Source organism: Cydia fagiglandana, chromosome 26, assembly GCF_963556715.1.
Source record: "Cydia fagiglandana chromosome 26, ilCydFagi1.1, whole genome shotgun sequence".
NCBI classification, from domain to species: Eukaryota; Metazoa; Arthropoda; class Insecta; order Lepidoptera; family Tortricidae; genus Cydia; species Cydia fagiglandana.
The window spans coordinates 3,855,007-3,878,059 of NC_085957.1; the positions used below are offsets into that span (position 1 = coordinate 3,855,007).

Here is a 23,053-nt window from a genome sequence, read left to right on the forward strand (position 1 = left end):
AAACTATCCTATATCCTGACGACCGGTCTGGCCTAGTGGGTAGTGACCGTGCCTATGAAGCCGATGGTCCCGGGTTCGAATCCTGGTAAGGGCATTTATTTGTATGATGATACAGATATTTGTTCCGGAGTCATGGTTGTTTTCTATGTATTAAGTATTTGTATATTATATATATCGTTGTCTGAGTACCCACAACACAAGCCTTCTTGAGCTTACCGTGGGGCTTAGTCAATTTGTGTAAAAATGTCCTATAATATAAAAAAATCCTTATTCCCTTCCACGGGCCGCCATATCAAATTTCATCTAAATTGATTCAGCGATTTAAGCGGGAAGAGGTAACTGACATTTATCATAAAAATACAAAAAAAACGTTCATTTAATTACTTTTCACAGTTGTTCTTGTAGGTAATGAATATTATATTAATATTGTTATATACATATGTCGGGAATTGTGGGAATTGTGGGCGTATCATACTATCGGCAGCACATCAGAACCTTCAATCGTGGATGACGAGGGCCTTCAATGAAATACGTTGTTTAACTCACAATCTTTACTGCACAAGACTCATTACAAATCACAGCACGCGATACGTTTCTTATCTTAAGCAAACCAGTGGATTTGACCCAGGAACGGCCACAGACGTCATCCTCTCCCGTTCGTTCTCATCGTGCTCCTCCTGAAGATTGATTGACAGCATAACTTCAATTGTTCTGGACTTCAATTGTTTTAACAGCGCACTCTATGACGTCTTGGCGGAACTGCGTCGAACGCCACTCAGGTGTACGTAACACCCTAGTTTGCTCTATTTGTCAAGGTTTGCATGATAAAACGCCTCTTGAAGGCGACAGATGGCACATTTCAGCCATTCTCCGACACATATACAGGGTGATTCATGAGACGTGAGCAGGACTAATCCTGCATACTCAGTAAATGATAATTGATCGATCACCGTCGTATTTAGATGAAACAACGACACTTTTTCCTATTTTTAACTTTTTGGTGAGGGCAAATTTAACTCTCTACAATCATGGTTACCCTACAAGACTTAATTAATAAACATAAAACCTCTTTAACCGTAATGACAGCATTTTGATTACGAAGAAAATAAGCTGTCAAACTTGAGTGAGATACGCGTTTTCAAAAGTAACCAGACCGTGATGACAGTGATGACATTCAATTTGACACAGAATATCGGTAGTTTAGTATTCTAATTTTAGGGTGACCATGCATGTCGTAAATAAAGTTATTAATTTTTTTTTCAACACGAGTAGAAAATTAACGTTAATCTCACTAATACTGATACGAAACAGTTGCTTATGATTTACAAAATGCGCAGTCTTGGTCCTGCTCACGTCTTCTGAATCACCCTGTATAGCAGAAATTCATAGTTTCTCTTTATTTTAGGACGGTAGAGTTTCGACTGTGTCAACGGTGTCTCCTGTGGCTCTGATGAAGACGGTCAAGAACGAAGTGGAACTAAAGGTACCTAACATTTTATATTTAGTGGGTGTAGCCGAAAAAAAACAAATCAAAAATTTCAACTAAACTGAAAATCGTAGTTCAAGACTTCAAGACCAAAAAAAGTAAGAATGTTGCCACTGCAATAAATTGTTTTTCTACTCGGGTACTTTTATCTGTCATTTACATAGTCACGAACGAACATATAAGGGCATACATTATTAATACTCCTTAAAAGTCTATAGTCTATTGCCCAAAAAAGCACTTGTGTCGTTTTAGAGACATTACGATACGGTAAGCTAGTGCAGGGTAGCAGGTGCCACATACCGGTACATTGCTACCAACGTGACAAACGATTGAATGAATACGGTTTTTATTAAAAAAGTAACAAATTTGTACTGAGTTCATTGCTACCAACATAATAAAAAATACTTTTATACCCTACAGCACCACGACCCTGGTGCGGTGCGGTAGTGTGTAACGGCTTTAAAAAAAACATAACCATAGACATTATTCGTTTGTTTCTCGTTTCCCGGTAATTTCTTGTTCTTTGAGTACTTTGCGTTACTATTTGTTTTGCGTTCATAAAAAGTGTTGAAAATGGACAAAGAGGACTACATTGTTTCTACACCTGAAGAAATATCCGCTGCAGCACAAGCAGCGACCGTAAATTTGTTGCCTAAGTATTAAATCTCAGCACCTATACGACAAATCTTATGGGAAGTGCATGGCGTGGAGATTGGAGCACAAAACTTCGTCATTCTCTGAAAACGTCTTTGGTGTATGTTCAAAGACTAATTGGAAGCACCGGATCAGATCTATCTTTTAAGCAAGGTTGGTATATGTTATAAAATTTTTTGATACTCACTCATTTTTAGGGTACACAGTACAACAGCTATATTTATGTACATTTTATATTTTTGCATTGAAACTGAATATTATTTAATTCTCCTTTTTCTTGTTACAGGTTGCAGTATTATTTGGTATTATGGGTGCTTGTCGCAGACAAGAGCTACATACATATAGTAATACCTACTATCCAAAATTTACATTGACATTTTCATAAATAAAATTTTGTTTATAATTTTTTGTATTTTATTTAATATTGCTTAGTCATAGAAAAAGCATTGTATGCAACGTTGTATAAGTAGTCAAAAAATGCTCATGGCGTATTTATTAACAATGTTCGCCTTCGGCTCACATTGTTACCCACGCCACTCACATTTTTTGACCCCTCTTATAAAACTGTTGCATAAAATACTATTGTAAAGTAAGTACAGTTGGTCAAGCAAATCTTGTCAGTAGAAAAAGGCGGCAAATTTAAAAAATGTAGGCGCGAAGGGTTATCGTCCCATAGAAAATTTTAATTTCGCGCCTTTTTCTACTGACAAGATTTGCTTGATCGTCTTATAATTTTCTTTTTTATAAAAAACACGCTAAGATAATTAATTATTTATTGGTAATTTTACTCCTATGATTTAAAAAAGTACTTTTATTTACTTATTTTAACATAAATACAAGACGCGCTCACGCGCTAGTAAAAAGTGCCAAAATTGTCTTACTTTTTTTGGTCTTGAACTACGATTTTCAGTACAGGTACCTAATTACCTACAGTCCGTTTTTTAGCATAAGAAAGAACTTCGCAGAAGTAGGCTTGTGGTTCCAAATCCGGCACTTTTAGCGGTAATAATTTGAAGTAAATTATAAGTATACATGCTACATTAGATAATTCAATAATTATTAACAATTAAAGAGCCCGATAAAAACTGCACGCTTGCTTCTGTGGAGTTCTTTCTAATGCTAAAAAAAACAACCTATATATTGCTATTAATATCTATATAGCTATTTATATTATATGTTGAGTATTTATTTATTTTTATTTATATGTATATATATATTTGTATTTGTATTCTTGTATTGTTATATTTTTATTTATGTATATTTGGAGTAATGTGTATTCAAAACTTGCATTTCATTTATTTTAGGGATTGTACACTTTTGCTTTTGTTTGTCATTCACCGTTACTGGCGTTACTTCTGTCCTACTCATTTCCTCAAAGGTTAACTGGAAGAGATCCCATTCAGGGATAAGTTCGCCTTTGTTATATTTAATTGACTCTGTAACTGTGTTTCTCATGTTTATATTTCTATGTACAATAAAGTAAATACATACATAACTACATATATTGCAGGGGTTCCGTTCAGCGCACGTCAAAGACGGTATAGCGGTGGTTCGGTTCCTGCGCTGGATACATGAGCAGGTTGACGCGGGCGTCAACGTCACAGAAGTCGACGTGGATAACAAACTGTTGGAGCTGCGAGGGTGAGTCATATGGGTTACTTTATCTCTCCGTTCAACGCACGTCAAAGACGGTATAGCGGTGGTTCGGTTCCTGCGCTGGATACATGAGCAGGTAGACGCGGGCGTCAACGTCACAGAAGTCGACGTGGATAGCAAGCTGCTAGAACTGCGAGGGTGAGTCATATGGGTAACTTTATCTCTCCGTTCAGCGCCCGTCAAAGACGGTATAGCTGTGGTTCGGTTCCTGCGCTGGATCCATGAGCAGGTTGACGCGGGCGTCAACGTCACAGAAGTCGACGTGGATAGCAAGCTGCTAGAACTGCGAGGGTCAGTCATATGGGTTACTTTATGTCTCCGTTCAGCGCACGTCAAAGACGGTATAGCTGTGGTTCGGTTCCTGCGCTGGATCCATGAGCAGGTAGACGCGGGCGTCAACGTCACAGAAGTCGACGTGGATAGCAAGCTGCTAGAACTGCGAGGGTGAGTCATATGGGTTACTTTATGTCTCCGTTCAGCGCACGTCAAAGACGGTATAGCGGTGGTTCGGTTCCTGCGCTGGATACATGAGCAGGTAGACGCGGGCGTCAACGTCACAGAAGTCGACGTGGATAGCAAGCTGCTAGAACTGCGAGGGTGAGTCATATGGGTAACTTTATCTCTCCGTTCAGCGCCCGTCAAAGACGGTATAGCTGTGGTTCGGTTCCTGCGCTGGATCCATGAGCAGGTTGACGCGGGTGTGAGATACGTAGTATAAAAACAAAGATCACACTTACATTTTTACGAGATGGTTCACTTTTGCTAAGCTAATACGTACTTATATCGAAATAATAAGTTAGAACTGCTGTTCAATAACACAACTACCCTCCATGTATATTTTTTGACCATAACTGTCAGAACATAAGTAAGGTAAATAAAGTATTTTATAATAATAAGCCATGATATTAAATTTGTATTAGTTTGCGTTAATTATTCTATAATCAATTAAACTAAATGCAGCAAATACATTTGTTGAATTGAATTATTATAATAACCGGATGTGCAGGAAACATCTTACTTGTTATTCCCACCAAGAAGTGGTAGAAGGGGTGAAGTCTAATCGAATATAAGCGGGTGTCTGACAGTTGTGGGTCACTTCTCAGTTGGAGAGCTACGACGACGAACGAAGTTAAGTGTCAATTTTATTTAATTGTGATTTTATGACTTGTTATAAATTTCTGTATGTTTTCTTTGTGTTATAGTCTGATGGTATGTACGTTACAATCTTTAATGTGAATATAACCCTTTGATGAGTTTTTAATAGTTACTATGTAACGTATATTCCAACTGATTACGGTGTAATACATCATGTGGCTTATTGCTCGATCTTTATTACTATTTTAAACTATGCCAAGTGTGTACGTTAAGGTAGCCAGTACTAACTATTAAGCCACCAATATTTATTACGCATAAAATAATATTTTTGTGAATGATGTGATAATAAAGCCGATTAATTGTTCCGTAAATCTACAATATACTTTTACTTACAATCTGCTTATATAAATATATTACTTAAATAATGTCTACCATTTTTCATATTCTAAACCTTGTAGTTGTCGCTATAATAAATACATTACTTTGAGCAATAATTAACTAGTCTTAATTAAATACTGCCTTACATCCTTATTTCCTATTTATATGAACGATAATACTAAAGTAAATCTGACATCAGAAGTGGGATGATATTACACACATTCTATGCCTACAAAACTAATGTTTCAGGAGCAGTACGAGTATAAGGACTGCTTATGCTAGTCAACAGCGGGACGCCATCCAACTCCAAACAGACACTGTAAGCCGCGCTATCCTGGACACAAGGACACTGGTGTTTCACTTTCAGTGAAAACCCCAGGTGAAACAAGATATTTGGTATACTAAGCATGATGCTTTTTATGGAGAACCGCAGCAAGCAGCTCAAAAGTACTTCGCGAATCAGAAACTGCCGCACCTGTGAGACGCTGCGGAGTGGCGCCTGTCTGGAAGGATGACTGATGAATGATGTTGTTTCTGGTATGTTAAAATTTGGTTACACTTAAAAATAGGACTGTATAGGTATGTTTAGATATCGAATCACATCGAATAGTTACCGAGTTAGATAAACGTAAACGTCTGTCCTTTTCATAACCTGTTATGTAACCATAATGACGCATAAATAAATATTTTCTAATCTATACTATTCTAAATGACGACTTAGTTAATGACTGAATCGAATAATAATAATAAAAAAAGAAGCTATTTGTGAAATTGGATTTTAGAAAAGCAGTTTGGTTTGAATAAGTTTCCAAACGTTGGAATAACGTTATTTATGGCCTGGATAAATATTTTAATCGTGATCAGTTAGCTACAACTCGAATCTCATTATAAGATTTTGAGGTCTGCATTAAAGACTACGTTGGAAATTTTAGGCGGTTAATAACAATGGGCATTTTAATTGTAACTTACCGCGTGTCTTAAGTTACTTACGTTAGGTACGTTTATCAAGTCACGTTCAGCTGTCGGTTTAGTTACGAATTTGATACTTAATTTAATTGTCGCGGTTATGATATTTGTCGTCAGATTTGTGACTTTTCCTAACCGGCCGTTAACGGTATACAGTTAAGTGGAAATACCCTTATACGTCCTTTGTATTTTATTAGTCACATTATTTCTTATTTTTGTTACGATTGATACGAATAAATATTTATATAACACCAGTTACTTAGGTTCAATAGTCTGATATCGAAGGCACATATCTTAAAGATTCTATCTCACCGATCAGGATCTTATCGAGGAACTATTTCAATAAGTATAAAACAGTAAACAATATTAAACTGTCAGGTCGTTTTAAAACTGTAAAGGATAAAGTCAACACGCTTTTGGTTTTCAGTTACAAGCCCCTCGTAAGCTTATCGATATTAAAACAGTCGGTGGTAGTCGTGATACTTTCATAAATAGTAATAACGGCTATTTACAATTTTGCACCTACAGTGCTTATTGCGAGTTCTGTGTACAGATAGTAATACGTGTTTGGCATAAAAGCGTTTTTGAAAGTATGCTTCCAATTTGATAAATTTACTGATTGATGGATATTAAATGACTACAAAAAAAAAAAACAAAAAAAAAGGATATCTCAGTGACAACCTTAGACAATTACGTCATACAAAATAGTAGACTAGTCAGTATTGTTCTTGTGGTAATCAGAGGTAATTCAAGTCCCGTAAATTATGTTTTGAAACCGTGAAGTTGAAAGATTTTTGCACATGCAAATTAGTCAGTAAATAAAAAGCACATATTCTCTTGGTAATAAAAATACTTTACAAAAAAAAAAGGGGTAAATATACAACATAGAGTACAATAAATGTGTACAAAGTAAACGTATTCCTTTAGGACAATTCATCTAGGTGACCTGTAACTGAGTTGCCAACTTTTTTTTGGTGGAATATAGTATTTTCCAGAATAAGGCATCAAAAATATAGTACATTTCAAAAAAAAAAAATAGTAATTTTAGATAAAATACTAAACATGAGTGTAATATACTTTTAATCGGAAATATAGTATTTTAGCGTACTATATATTTTTCCAAAAGTATATAGTACAAAGAGCCAAAATATAGTACAATACTATATAATATAGTACGGTTGGCAACCCTACCTGTAAGGAATATAAAAAATATATACACGGTGTAACATGAGGGGGCCGAATAGTTTTAGCAGCGTATTCCTGATTATATTTAGAGACAAAGTCCTTTAAACCTTTTTGAAATTCGCCTAGTTTCAGAGTTCATTTAATACAAATACAGAAAAAAAAAAATTAAAATAAAAACTAGTTTTTATTGTTACGTAGTGCAAAACGCCTTAACTTTTTGATGACGATGTTACTACTATGGGACGTAGTCTAAATATCCTTATCGATAGATGTCAAAAAGTAACAAGTAACACTTTGCAACATCTATGATTTACGAAAAAAAAAATTTGTAAAAATGTATTTTAAGTGACATGTTTACCAATAACATATACTTTTTATGTACAAGTACATAAAAAAAAAAATTTTTTTTTTTTGGGCGAATTTGACATATACACATATTACATTATTTTCTCTCTTTTGACCTCAGAAATGCGTGGTTAAGGTCTTTCGCATTCCTTGTGAACACCATGTATATTCGATATTTTAAACTGTTATATACTTTACCAGTTCTCGTAGTAAACTCGCATAAGCCCTTGGGTATATGTACCACCATTTACCTGGTCTGGCGGTAATTAAATATGCTGCGGTAATAAAATGCCTATAACAATGGCAATTTTGTACCTATGATCTTCTGGTTCATTTTAATGTTTGTTTTAATTTTGGTACATACAAGAAAACATAAGACCACCGGAATACTGATAAAGCCAAGTGGAAGGTAGATAGGTGAATTAACCTTTTGGTGCCACTTGTTGCTATGAGTGAGCTGTTCAGGAATAAAACGAATCGTATAATCCTGATTCTATAGTATTTAGCAAACATCCATTTTTGCCATAATGAAGCATGACTGATATAAATAATATGTCTTCGAATTAATTGTGTCCTACCCAGAAGCCCAAAACATCCTAGACCCATCCTAGAGAACGACTTTTGTAAGATGAATCCGCCTTTGTACGATAAGTTAAGAATCAACTAGAAGAATATCGCGTTATCTCCTGCGGTTTAAGGACAGTTACGATGGAAGCTCCAAAATACCATTTCATAAAAAGAAGTAAGTTGCCTATTATTTGTAACCACATTTTTATTTTGCCACCGAAGCTTCAGCTAAATAAAAGATAGATCTATACATATTGAATACATTATAGATAATACTGATCACTGACTTTTAAAATAGTTGTTTTGTGGGATGGCCGAACGGAGTTTAAAATTCTGTTACATTAGGTTTATATAATTCATGGGAGTGACCAACGTAGGAAGTTCTAATGGAATGAAAAAAAAAAAAAACGAAAAAAAAAAAATGAAAAATGTTTATTTCTGTTAAACGATTCAGGTTAATTTATAAAAGTTAAGAACTCCTAGTAGGTATAGACATTACCTGTGGCAGGAGAATAGTTTAGAAACATTAATTATTGTAAATTAATTTGAGACATAGGGTTCCCAGATTTATTTTCCATTTGTCGCGATCTTAAGCGGTTACTTCCAGCTATCAGTCGAGTCCAGTTGAGCAAGCCTCCTTCTTAACTGACCACCTCCATGATGCCTTCCCGACCGTCTACTGCCAGCTGAATGCCAAATTAATTTTGTATTAAACAGAAACGTTTGCGAATGATACTATAAAATTTAGCTTTTTTTTTTCTCTCTTTAAAATTCATTATTTATTGTGGTTGTAAACCTATAGTGCACAAGAACTTAGTAAGTTTACGAAGATTTGAGGTCTTGGATTAGTAAACTTCATGTGTTGGCGTTTTTATTTGTCAAAAAAAAAAGAGAAATCTCTGCATACCAAACTGGAGGTCCCGGGTTCGATATCCAGTGGGTACATCTGTGTGTTCATCGGAAGGATTTGTTCCTTAACCGTGAATGATTTTTATGTATGTAAGTATGAATATGTAACATATTATTATGTACATATGCATAAATATATTTATACATGTCTATCATCTTCTAGTGTTCAAAACATAAGCTAGTTGGACTATGGGATTAAGAAGTTTTATATACTTAAGGTAATTTATGTATTAAAAAAGAAAAAAAAAGAAAAGTTTATAAAGTTTACTTATGTGAATGAGACATGAGTTGACTATCGATCGATTGAGAACTTCCAGTGTACATCATTCCAGTGTAGTTAAAAAGCTTATCTGACAAAATAATAACCGATTAATAATTGCTGCCGAGCCTGTGAGCTCTCACTTGATGTAAGTGAAAAAGTAGCAATATAGGGACCTGCTGCAGAGCCTGTGTGCCCCACTTGATGTTATAGGTGGACCAGTAGCCAACTCAGGGCGATACATGCTACCGAGGCTGACTTGATGTGATAAGTGCCCGTAGCATGGTGATTGTAAGTAGGATAATTGCTGCCGAGCCTGCGAGCTCTCGCTTGATGTAAGTGAAAAAGTAGCAATATAGGGACCTGCTGCAGAGCCTGTGTGCCCCACTTGATGTTATAGGTGGACCAGTAGCCAATTCAGGGCGATACATGCTACCGAGGCTGACTTGATGTGATAAGTGCCCGTAGCATGGTGATTGTAAGTAGGATAATTGCTGCCGAGCCTGCGAGCTCTCGCTTGATGTAAGTGAAAAAGTAGCAATATAGGGACCTGCTGCAGAGCCTGTGTGCCCCACTTGATGTTATAAGTGGACCAGTAGCCAACCTAGGGTGATACATGCTACTGAGGCTCACTTGATGTGATAAGTGAAACAGTAGTATGGTGATTGTAAGTAGGATAATTGCTGCCGAGCCTTCGAGCTCTCACTTGATTAATGTGATATGTGATATAGTATCTGACTAATAAAAAATAGTCATTGCATATACTAAGTTTAATATAATAAATAAATAATAATAAATATATAAATAAGGTACTTCGAGAACGAAGCACCTGTCAGTATGGCCGTGTGAGATACGTAGTATAAAAACAAAGATCACACTTACATTTTTACGAGATGGTTCACTTTTGCTAAGCTAATACGTACTTATATCGAAATAATAAGTTAGAACTGCTGTTCAATAACACAACTACCCTCCATGTATATTTTTTGACCATAACTGTCAGAACATAAGTAAGGTAAATAAAGTATTTTATAATAATAAGCCATGATATTAAATTTGTATTAGTTTGCGTTAATTATTCTATAATCAATTAAACTAAATGCAGCAAATACATTTGTTGAATTGAATTATTATAATAACCGGATGTGCAGGAAACATCTTACTTGTTATTCCCACCAAGAAGTGGTAGAAGGGGTGAAGTCTAATCGAATATAAGCGGGTGTCTGACAGTTGTGGGTCACTTCTCAGTTGGAGAGCTACGACGACGAACGAAGTTAAGTGTCAATTTTATTTAATTGTGATTTTATGACTTGTTATAAATTTCTGTATGTTTTCTTTGTGTTATAGTCTGATGGTATGTACGTTACAATCTTTAATGTGAATATAACCCTTTGATGAGTTTTTAATAGTTACTATGTAACGTATATTCCAACTGATTACGGTGTAATACATCATGTGGCTTATTGCTCGATCTTTATTACTATTTTAAACTATGCCAAGTGTGTACGTTAAGGTAGCCAGTACTAACTATTAAGCCACCAATATTTATTACGCATAAAATAATATTTTTGTGAATGATGTGATAATAAAGCCGATTAATTGTTCCGTAAATCTACAATATACTTTTACTTACAATCTGCTTATATAAATATATTACTTAAATAATGTCTACCATTTTTCATATTCTAAACCTTGTAGTTGTCGCTATAATAAATACATTACTTTGAGCAATAATTAACTAGTCTTAATTAAATACTGCCTTACATCCTTATTTCCTATTTATATGAACGATAATACTAAAGTAAATCTGACACGGGCGTCAACGTCACAGAAGTCGACGTGGATAGCAAGCTGCTAGAACTGCGAGGGTGAGTCATATGGGTTACTTTATGTCTCCGTTCAGCGCACGTCAAAGACGGTATAGCTGTGGTTCGGTTCCTGCGCTGGATCCATGAGCAGGTAGACGCGGGCGTCAACGTCACAGAAGTCGACGTGGATAGCAAGCTGCTAGAACTGCGAGGGTGAGTCATATGGGTTACTTTATGTCTCCGTTCAGCGCACGTCAAAGACGGTATACCTAGCTGTGGTTCGGTTCCTGCGCTGGATCCATGAGCAGGTTGACGCGGGCGTCAACGTCACAGAAGTCGACGTGGATAGCAAGCTGCTAGAGTTGCGAGGGTGAGTCATGTGGGTTACTTTATGTCTCCGTTCAGCGCACGTCAGAGACGGTATAGCGGTGGTTCGGTTCCTGCGCTGGATACATGAGCAGGTTGACGCGGGCGTCAACGTCACAGAACTCGACGTGGATAGCAAGCTGCTAGAACTGCGAGGGTGAGTCATATGGGTTACTTTATGTCTCCGTTCAGCGCACGTCAGAGACGGTATAGCGGTGGTTCGGTTCCTGCGCTGGATACATGAGCAGGTTGACGCGGGCGTCAACGTCACAGAAGTCGACGTGGATGGGGTCCATATTGGGTCGCATAATAATTGATTGTCCTAATGTAATGTTACGCATAAACCTCATTTCGCATAATTGATATTGTGCTGGAAATATTAACATTTCTGAAAAATTATAACACAAATCCTAACCTACCCTATTCTACACAACCTATGCCAAATATTTTCGAAAATACTTTCTGTTTCAGCTGGAGAAAAAATATGCGAAAAGAGATATATGCGTAACATTATAGTATGACAATCAATTATCATGCGATGAGATAGGATCCCCATATGGAGCGTAGCAAGTGGTTCGAAAAATGGAATGTTAAGCGTCGCGAGGGTTTCAAAGCAAGAGGGTTAAACAAAATTTTTCACCACACCAACCCGAAGCAAATATTAAATGTAAACTATCAAACAATATCAAACCAAATCAAGTCCAAATTAATGCTATTACATATTCATCATTCAAAAGTCAATTCGACCAGCAAACACAAGAAAATAACTCAAAATTTGCATTTGATTACTTTGACTCCCATGTGAATAAAATGCAACTTTGCTATCAACTTGCTTACTTAGTTTTTGAAGTGCAAAGTAAGTCTTTCCGAGCTGTTGTGGTGAAAAATATGGTCTTAAGTCGCTGACATATGAGCTATAAGTATGGGATATATTTTCAAGTATACATCATACTGTGCACCCACATTTTTATAATTGACTGCACAATAGTGTATTTTTTATACCTACTTAGCACCACTCGCACCATCCCACTAACCCGGGGTTAACCGGTTAAACCGTTAACCCAGTGTCAAATTGTACTGGTAACCATGGTAACTAAAGGTTTAACCGGTTAACCCTGGGTTAGTGAATCTGTGCAAGCGGTCCTAAGTCTCTTGTTTATTTTTAGCGAAGAGGAAGACTTCATGGGAGCCTCGTTTGCTACCATCGCTGGCGCGGGCGAAAATGGCGCCATCATACATTATAAGGCAGACCCAGAAGGACCTCAGAGGGTCATCACTAAAGACGACATGTTGCTGGTTGACTCTGGGGGACAATACAAGTAAGGGCAGAATACAAGTAAGTAAGGGCTCAAATCGGGGACCTGGCACCTGGCAGACCCTGCCGGCGATGGCGGGATGAACTAGACTCCTTCTTAAAGGAGTGGCCAGACATAGCACTTGACAGAGATTTGTGGAGAAATTGGGAGGAAGCCTTTGCCCAGCAGTGGGACACGACAGGCTCCAAATAATAAGGGCACAATGCAAGTAAGGGCAAATACAATAAAGGGCACAATACAAGTAAGTAAGGGCACAATACAAGTCATCATCTTCCTCGCGTTGTCCCGGCATTTTAGCCACGGCTCATGGGAGCCTGGGGTCCGCTTGACGACTAATCCCAAGAATTGGCGTAGGCACTAGTTATAACGAAAGCGATTGCCATCTGACCTTCCAACCCAGAGGGAAAACTAGGCCTTGTTGGGATTAGTCCGGTTTCCACACGATGTTTTCCTTCACATATATAATATAATATTCATCTATTAAATTTTTGTTCTTAGGCTAGGTCAATTATAATATGAAAATAAAAGTAAAATACAAAAACACATAAAAAACAATAAAAAATACATATAAACACATTATAAACCTATCCTAGGGTGCCACCAGCAACGGGGCAAGACCCAAGCTGCCGGCGGTCAGGGCCGTGGAGAGAGGAACCGGCGGACTATCCGCGCCGTGTCTAAGATCACCGCCTTCTGCATCTGACCCTTGATCCAACCACCTAGCAAGAGTCTCTTAAGATGTTGGTCGAGACTCTTCGCTATTAGACCATTCGCTGAAACAACTATCGGAACATAATATATGATGATGTTCGCAGGGACGGAACGACAGACATCACCCGCACCCGACACATGGGCGCCCCCACCGACATGCAGAAGCTAACATTCACACGCGTGATGAAAGGACAGATCCTCTTGGGCACCGCCGTGTTTCCTAGGGGCATCACTGTGAGTCTACTTTATACAGATACCATTAGTACCTTTTATGTATTAAACAAAACTGGGTATTGCCACTAGTTACCACCAAGTTTTTACCAGTAGTTTTTCAGTTATTTTATCCCACCACTGGTAACTACTGGCAGAGATATAAATAACTCCGTATAAGATAAATAAGAAAAAACCGGGCAAGTGCGAGTCGGACTCGCGCACGAAGGGTTCCGTACCATAATGCAAAAAAAAAACAAAAAAATGAAAAGAAAAACGGTCACCCATCCAAGTACCTACTGACCACTCCCGACGTTGCTTAACTTTGGTCAAAAATCACGTTTGTTGTTTGGGAGCCCCATTTAAATCTTTATTTTATTCTGTTTTTAGTATTTGTTGTTATAGCGGCAACAGAAATACATCATCTGTGAAAATTTCAACTGTCTAGCTATCACGGTTCGTGAGATACAGCCTGGTGACAGACGGACGGACGGACAGCGAAGTCTTAGTAATAGGGTCCCGTTTTACCCTTTGGGTACGGAACCCTAAAAAACGTGCCTCGGAAATCAAGAAAAAGTCATTCTCGAATAGATGGCGCACACCTTTGGCCTATTCTCGGCTAGATGTCATTGACGACACCTTTTGATATTTAACAATTTTAACACATATCAGTGAAAGAAAATGGGTCAGTATGGAACAATAAAAATTAAAATTTGCTACTGGGAAAAAAAATCCCAGTAATTATCACTGGTAAAAGGTGGGAATTTTTTTTCCAGTAGTTACCACCAAAATTTTGTTAGAGTTCAATACTAATACAGTTTAAATATAGAGTGCTTTAACACATTCACTGCCCCGACGCACATGTGCGTTCATCGTCATACAAGTTTGTTCCTAGGCCACGCCCCCTGGCATTAAATGCGTTAATAAATAATTATAAGTCGATTAATTAGTGTTTGGAAACTGCCTTAAAAGTGATCAAGTGTAAGTATGGCTATTTGTACAGGCTGGCTACATTCCCACGCTGAATAGCTATGTTTATTCTTTGGCCTAGGAATGAGCCAGCCCGTCACTCGTACTACGAGTCTCGTAGTTTCGATCAGTCTTTTTAGGCCCTGAAAGATATTCATTGCATTAATTTGACTGTGTAGCAATTAGTTGTTCTTACGGTACGAGTAAATGCACTATTTTTCCTCAGGGCAACATTCTAGAGACCCTCGCCCGCAAAGCGTTATGGGATGTGGGTCTGAACTACAACCACGGCACGGGGCACGGCGTGGGGCACTTCTTGAACGTACACGAGGGCCCCGGGGGCATCGGCTCTGCCCTCATCGCTACAGACCCGGGCATCTTTCCTGGCATGATCTTCAGCGATGGTAAGGCACGGGGCACGAAATGTACTGACTTCATATCAAGTCTATGGCGGCGAAAAGGTTAAAGTAATAATGTAAGTTTCCCTGATCCCTATAAGACAGGTTTACCTAGCTTAGGGCTCAGGACACTATTCCTAGGCTGTCTAACAATAGAATACTTACTGCTAAAAAATTAATACCTACTCTTCTACTATGTAATAAACTGCATTTTTTGATACCTAAATAAATCATTTTTCATTTTCATTTTAAATCTAGATGTAGGCATAATTGTTTTCCATCGTATTCTCGGAAACGTTCGTATTTGTCATGCTACTTCAGTCAATCAGTACTTTTTGTGCCGAGACTGACTGAAATCTACGATCGTGTCTTGCTATTTCAGTCAGTCTCGGTACAAAAAGTACTGAGGTTGACTGAAGTAACAAGACACGATCGTACATTTCCGTGAAAATACAATGGAAATAATTATGCACTACATGCGTACATACCTTAAACTTAAACTTCATAGCAAGGCACGTTCGTACGTTTCCGTGAAGAACCGTTGGAAAATAATTATGCGCTATATCTTGTATCATGAGAGGAGGCCTGTGCCCAGCAGTGGGACGTTTACAGGCTGAAATTATTATTATTATATCTTGAATATAAGATTTCCAAATATTTTGTGCGCAGAGCCCGGCTACTACGAGGTGGATGAATACGGCATCCGCCACGAGGACCTGGTGGAGGTCATCGAGATGACGAAAGACTCTGACCACATTTTTGTAAGTTTTTAGAATCGTGTATTTTTTATTTTTTAGGGCTCCGTACCCAAGGTTAAAGGGTAATAGAGTCCCGCCCTATTACTAAGACTCCACTGTCCGTCTGTCTGTCACCAGGCTGTATCTCATGAACCGTGATAGCTAGTCAGTTGAAATTTTCGCGGACGTTGTATTTCTGTTGCTATAGCGACAAATGCTAAAAATGGAATATAATAAATATTTAAGTGGGGCTCCCATACAACAAACGTTTTTTTTTACCGTTTTTTTGCGTATTGGTACGGAATCCTTCGTGCGCGAGTCCGACTCGCACTTAGTCGGTTTTTTTATTTAAGTATTTATTCTTAAACAATATCATAATTGTGACAGAAATCATCACTATCCATTTTTTTCCATCGTTTTATTCATAATGCCAGTGTCAGGACAATATTAATATTAAATAAAAGGTCCACCAATAGTAGATTGTCTCACGAGGAAGCAAAATGACATATTTACGGCGAGGCGAATCCTGAATGAATCGCAGGATTCTAAAATAGAATCCCGAGTGTAGCGAGGGATTCAAGTGCTAACGCCCAAGGTGGAAATAATTTTGCTACTATGTGACACATACTGCTTTTCACATCACCAAATGAGAAAATAAAACGATCTTACTTTTTTTGCAGGCGGAAGGCTTGGTAGGAGATTTTGAAGGTCGCGGCGCTCTGGGCTTCTACACAATCTCGCTGGCACCGCACCAGACCTCCTGTCTGGATGTTAGCATTATGGAGGATTTTGAGGTAAGAACCACAAGACCTCACAGCATTCTGGAGGTTTCTGAGGTAGAACCAACAGACCTCACAGCATTCTGGAGGTTTTTGAGGTAGAACCAACAGACCTCACAGCATTCTGGAGGTTTTTGAGGTAAGGACGTATGGGACATAATGTCGCGCAGGGAGGAGTGAGGTAACTTCAAAGGTAGCGAGGCTATCGGTTTCTACACAGTCTAGAGAGACTGTGTAGAAACCGATAGCCTAGAGCGCTAGAGAGCGCCGCACCAGACCTGTCTCGACGTCAGCATACAGGTATAATATTGCATACAGGCATTGCGGGGAAAACCTGTTTTTTTTTGGTGCTTTTAATGGAATTTAGAGACCTCTATCTTATCCATGGTTTGACGCCGGGATGTACCGGGACATCCCGGGGGAGTGTTTTTATTATATTAAATATGCTGCTATAGCTTTACACACGCTCGCACACACACAGACACACACACACACATACGCAGGCACCCTTTTTTAGGGTTCCGTACCCAAAGAGTAAAACGGGACCCTATTACTAAGACTTCGCTGTCCGTCCGTCCGTCCGTCCGTCTGTCTGTCACCAGGCTGTATCTCACGAACCGTGATAGCTAGACAGTTGAAATTTTCACAGATGATGTATTTCTGTTGCCGCTATAACAACAAATACTAAAAACAGAATAAAATAAAGATTTAAATGGGGCTCCCATACAACAAACGTGATTTTTGACCAAAGTTAAGCAACGTCGGGAGTGGTCAGTACTTGGATGGGTTTTTGTTTTGCATTATGGTACGGAACCCTTCGTGCGCGAGTCCTACTCGCACTTGCCCGGTTTTTATAGCCCACGCAGTGCAAGTGTCATTTTACCTAAACGTCAAACTTCTATGAAATTATGACGTGTAAATAACACTTGCACTGCGTGGGCTATCAAAATCGCTACAGACTTTTCTTGATCTAAGTCTATCAGATTATGCGATTTTGGTATTAAGAAAAGGTAATAGGGTAGATATTTGCTGAGAGGGTTTTACCCGAGTTTGAAGTTAAGCGACACGATTGTTCTTTTATAATGGTCTTTAACCGTTTCGCCGCCTTTGACTTGATATGAAGTCCGAACATTTCGTGCCCCGCACGCCACGACTTGATATCAAGTTGAAGTTTTGGTCAGGTTTGTATACGAGCAATTTTTGACATGGCGCTGATGACACTTTATTACTTCATTGATGTGGCGGCGAAAAGGTTAAGGTAGGTGTGTAATGAATTTACTCTTTTTCAGATTAAGTACTTAAACGACTACCACGCTCGCGTGCTGGCTACCCTAGGCCCCGTTCTGCTCGAACGAGGTTTGAACGAAGACTACGCGTGGCTGGAGAAAGAATGCGCACCGATACGAAGCGCCGCCATCTTGCTCACCGCCACACCGCTCCTCGCTTTGCTCGGTGTCGCTAGAATTTTCGTTTAACCTTTTGAACGCCAAACGGCGCATCCATTTGCCGTGCCACTAAAGCAGGCCACTGACGAGCCTTCCAAATGAATGCCGTTACAATGGATTCATGCAAATGGACGGCATCCTAATATTAAACATTGTACGTTTTTGACATTCTGGATTGCAGCCACGCTATTTGGACTGTTGGAAGGCCCGTCAGTGGCCACCTTAACGCCACGGGGGTAAAATTTAAATTTTGAAAATAAATAATGCCAACCTAAAGTTGTACCTAAAGTAGATTTTCATCAAAAAACGTTCGACTTCATATGCAGTCTTTGGCGTCGTCACGATTTTGCGTTGACGTCAATTGCCGTCTGTGGCGTTCAAAAGGTTAATGGGGATACAAGTGTTAATAAAGTTATTTTGTAAACGCGCTTTTGATCTTTTTGGTCATTTTAGCACCAGTGAAGTGTTAAACTAACGCATGATTGGATATCAAAACGTGATACTTACATAAAATCTGTTGTCCCAGCCTTGCTACAGTCTGACAAAAAAAAGTAGAAATTAAAAAGTGGCAATACTGTAGTGTCGTCCCGTTTTCTTACATAAATTTGTTTGACAGGGACGACACTACAGCATTGCCACTTTTTAATTTCTACTCTTTTTAGTCAGACTATTTTTTTTAACTTCATTGAATAGGTAAAGATTTATTTAGAGGATTAATTACAAGATTCTCACAAATGAAACAGGTTTCACAATAAAAATAATTTATTTTACATAATTATTTATGTATTAATCTAATACACTTCAGAGGTAAATGAGTTATAAATTATACATAATTTAATGATAACGTATTACAAAAATTTAAAAATATTCATTGTAGTAAAAATTTAATAAGTAGGTACTTATATTTATTTAACTAAATTATTGTGTTAAATGATTTAATCACGGTATTGATCTATTATTTACCATTAAAAATAAAACTTATTTACTTTTAAGTGGGGTAATTCGCCAGTAACTGGCCACCCCACACTAAAAATGAATTCTATTCACCTATAAACAGAATTCATTTTAGTATAAGGTGGGTAGATATTGAAGACTGGCCAATTATTGAAACCTTTCAGTAAAATGAATTTAGTTTATAGGTGAACAGAATTCATTTTTAGTTTAGGGTGGCCACAGTTATTGGTCGGTGGCTAGTTACTGGCGAATTACCTTAAGTGTTATATATAATATTCGACTGAATACGATAAAATACAATTTTAACGTTTATGTGGTTATCTATCCCAGTTCGGTCATTAGGCGTAAATATAGAAAAAAACACTTATTTAATTTAAAAATTATTGATATACAAAATAAAATTACTGCCAAATATATATTTTTTCTTAAATAATAACTTAAGTAGGTATTTTAACCAGCAAAATGTTGAATGATTGGTGGCAAGCCCTTGGTTTTCTTACGTAACCAAGTTACGAGTAGAAACAAGATTAAATAGGAAATTATTCGTAACGCAGTTACGTAGAAGAAAATAATCATTCTTAGTTCGTAACCCAGTTACGACCAGTTACATAACAAGATTACGAGAGAACTGAGTGCCGTAACAAATATAAGAACTTACATCGGCATTTTTTTACACTAATTGACATTTGTCATCTATTAAAAAATTGTGGCCTGTAGCCGCCAGTGCGGGTACCACTCTCGTAGATATATCCTTTATATCCAATATTGTTATTCTCATAGAAGCTATTAAATATGTCTAATTATAAAGGAATTTAAACTGAAGTACACTAAGGAGCACCTAAATTAATAAATTGCTACAACTAAATGCAAGCTACTACGCCTCCATCAAGTAATAAAAATACGTACATACAGATGTAGTGCATAATTGTTATCCATCGTAATTTCTCGGAAACATTCGTATTTGTCATGCTACTTCAGTCAACCTCAGTACTTTTTGTGCCGAGACTGACTGAAATGTACGATCGTGTCTTGCTATTTCAGTCAGTCTCGGTACAAAAAGTACTGAGGTTGACTTAAGTAACAAGACACGATCGTACATTTTCGTGAAAATTCAATGGAATATAATTATGCACTACATACGTACCTTAAACTTACTTAGCGTTGCCTATCACGCCAAACATTGCCTGGCTTTGAAACAATGCTTCTCTGGTCGCCTTTCTTCCATTTTAGGAATTAGAGACAGCTGTTTAATTAAGAACTGGGGGCCTAATCAAGATGAGAATCTTACATTGACAAAGGCCAAAAGAATAGCAAAAATGTATGACAGATGCTATGAAGTCTAGTGACTATTATCAATTTCCATGTGTTATCTATGTTTTGATTGGCGTTTTCTCCCTGCTGCTTTGTTTAATTTAAAATATGTATGAAAATGTTGGCATAGTATGCAATGTTATGTAAGTTTATGGTAGCCATTGACACTTAAAAAATATTAGTATAAAGAGATTTGCATATCGAGACAAACAGTAGATTTCCTTTTCCATTTCGTAACTGTATTTAGTAACTAGTTACGAAATGAAAAATAACAATTTTCTTCTTGTAGCCGATTAGACTACCTCTAGAAAAAGGTATATGATCTCGTTGATAATTATAATAGAATATTGTAGGACTTTAAAATAGTTATTGAAAAATAAATAAAATACATATTGCCATAGAGTGATATAAGTAAAGGAAGAGTGGTAACAAAACGCGAGTTATTTCGTAGTCGACATCTAGCGCCAAGTAGCGGAATTTATCAGTACTGCTAGTTGACAATAGATGTCGCGACGAACGAAAACTCTAATGCTCAACAATTTTCAGCATATACTATAATAACCCAGTAACTTTGTCGAATTTTGTAACTTGGCTCTTTTGCGTCAAATCCGGTAGTTCTGATTTTTTGCAGACGTGTTTATGATGTTGGCCCAATGAATAATCCAAGTTTGTGACTTCGAGCGCCGAACGCAACTTTGTCAAAAATCGAATAAACTGCGGAAAAAAAAATTGCGGTTTATTCGATTTTTGACAAAGTTGCGTTCGGCGCTCGAGGTCACAAACTTGGATTATTCATTGGGCCTACATCATATACAAGCCTACAAAAAATCAGAACTACCGGATTTGACGCGAACGCAAAATGTATAATTTTACTGTATTATAACCGGATTAACCGGAACTTTAATTTCAACACCTACTTATATTAGTTGTAAATGTATAAAACTTAACAAACTAAAACCCGTTCTGAGCCATGCCGGGTCCAAAGGTCCCCATCACACGTTAGTTGTAAATTGTTTTAGTAGTATATTTTTCGTCAGTAGCGACACTTGTGGCATCTGGCGTCAAGTCGGTACTGATAGTTCCACTACTTGACGTTAGATGTCGACTACGAAATAACGCGCGTTTTGGCAAGAAAACTCATGTATGGAGTTACCACTCTTTCTTTACTTATATTACTCTATCCTCCTAAGGCCATACAAATGAAAAATGCAATATTTGCCACAGAAATTTGAACCTTTAGTTTATGGAATAGAGTTGATTTTGCGTTATTGAAAAACTGAACGAAACAAAGCAAAAGCAACTCTGTTCCAATTGAATAATTTAAATTTCATTGAACTGAATAAGTACTTTAGGTAGGACCTTGGGCCTTAGGAGGTTAAGATATTGCTTAGGTATAGGAACTTGATAATTTTGTATGTAATTTGTACACGAGCGACATTTTCAAAAAAACCGGCCAAGTGCGAGTCGGACTCGCATTTCTAGGGTTCCTTACATAAGTACGACTCACGCTTGACTGCACATTACTAATAGGTTTTCCTGTCATCTACAGGTAAAGAACTAGGTATTTAGTGTATTTTTTTCAAAATTTTAGACCCAGTAGTTACGGAGATAAAGATGGGGAATGGTCATTTTTTGGCTATTTTCTTAAATAGCTTCGAACCTATGTATTTTAAAATTATAAAAACATGTGCATCTTTGGGTCACTAACTTACATATGTGTACCAAATTTCAACTTAATTGGTCCAGTAGTTTCCGAGAAAATAGGCTGTGACTGTGACAGACGGACAGACAGACAGACGCACGAGTGATCCTATAAGTTCCGCTTTTTCCTTTTGACGTACGGAACCCTAAAAATGAAATTACGAACTATGATGAAAATCTTAAGCTAGTGTTATAAAATAATACTATGTTATGGAATCACTATTCACCTATAGTAGGTATAGTAAGGCATGAGTTTAAAATAGGTTTTTTGACATTTAAATACCGCCAGATTATTTTATTAAAAGACCTTTAATCCCTTTTCGCAATCGACTTCGAAAAAGGAACTTTTCTCTTTTTTCGTAACTTATTATAAAAAATATTCCAAGAGTATGTAACAAGGAATTATTTTAAAAAACTACAAATATAGATACAAACCAAAGAGAATTTGAAATAGAGGCGGATTGTCAAAGTAAATTATGTAGCCACAGTAAATTTACTGCCATCTTAAATGCCAGATTAAAACCGTTAGAACGCCATTTGACTTTGATCCTTATTCTTTCACTGATATGTGTTAATTTGTTATATATATTAATGCCATCTACTCGACACTAGGCCAAAGGTATGGTGCAATCTTTTCGAGTGATGGCGCCATAACCTTCAGCCTACTCTCGAGTATATGGCGTTAATTTTGTCTACATAATTTCCCATGACAGTAACTCTCTATACTCTATTTTCTTTACAAACTAAATATGTAAAAATTATCTACCCACTAAAACCCGTCCCGGGCTGCCCCCGACGCAAAGGTGCCCATCACGCTCGCTGCGTTGCCGTGTTGGATTGCGATGGAC

At 37.5% G+C, this 23,053-nt stretch overlaps 1 protein-coding gene and 1 long non-coding RNA gene across 2 annotated transcripts in view; one reads left to right on the forward strand and one right to left on the reverse strand.

Annotated features, from left to right (window-relative positions):
* The window catches only part of LOC134677592 (uncharacterized), a 55,122-nt gene extending 41,683 nt beyond the window's left edge, over window positions 1–13,439 (reverse strand). The window contains exon 1 of the long non-coding RNA XR_010100048.1: window positions 13,379–13,439. This is a non-coding gene — a long non-coding RNA (uncharacterized LOC134677592). The remainder of the gene's footprint in view (window positions 1–13,378) is intronic.
* The window catches only part of LOC134677535 (xaa-Pro aminopeptidase ApepP-like), a 40,745-nt gene extending 22,430 nt beyond the window's left edge, over window positions 1–18,315 (forward strand). Inside the window, exons 11-18 of the mRNA XM_063536001.1 lie at window positions 1,406–1,483; window positions 3,651–3,781; window positions 12,841–12,993; window positions 13,806–13,935; window positions 15,107–15,284; window positions 15,948–16,039; window positions 16,696–16,809; window positions 18,084–18,315. Coding sequence (XP_063392071.1) covers window positions 1,406–1,483; window positions 3,651–3,781; window positions 12,841–12,993; window positions 13,806–13,935; window positions 15,107–15,284; window positions 15,948–16,039; window positions 16,696–16,809; window positions 18,084–18,269 — 1,062 coding nt within the window. The 3' untranslated portion in view covers window positions 18,270–18,315. The remainder of the gene's footprint in view (window positions 1–1,405; window positions 1,484–3,650; window positions 3,782–12,840; window positions 12,994–13,805; window positions 13,936–15,106; window positions 15,285–15,947; window positions 16,040–16,695; window positions 16,810–18,083) is intronic.
* Window positions 18,316–23,053: the final 4,738 nt, after the last annotated feature.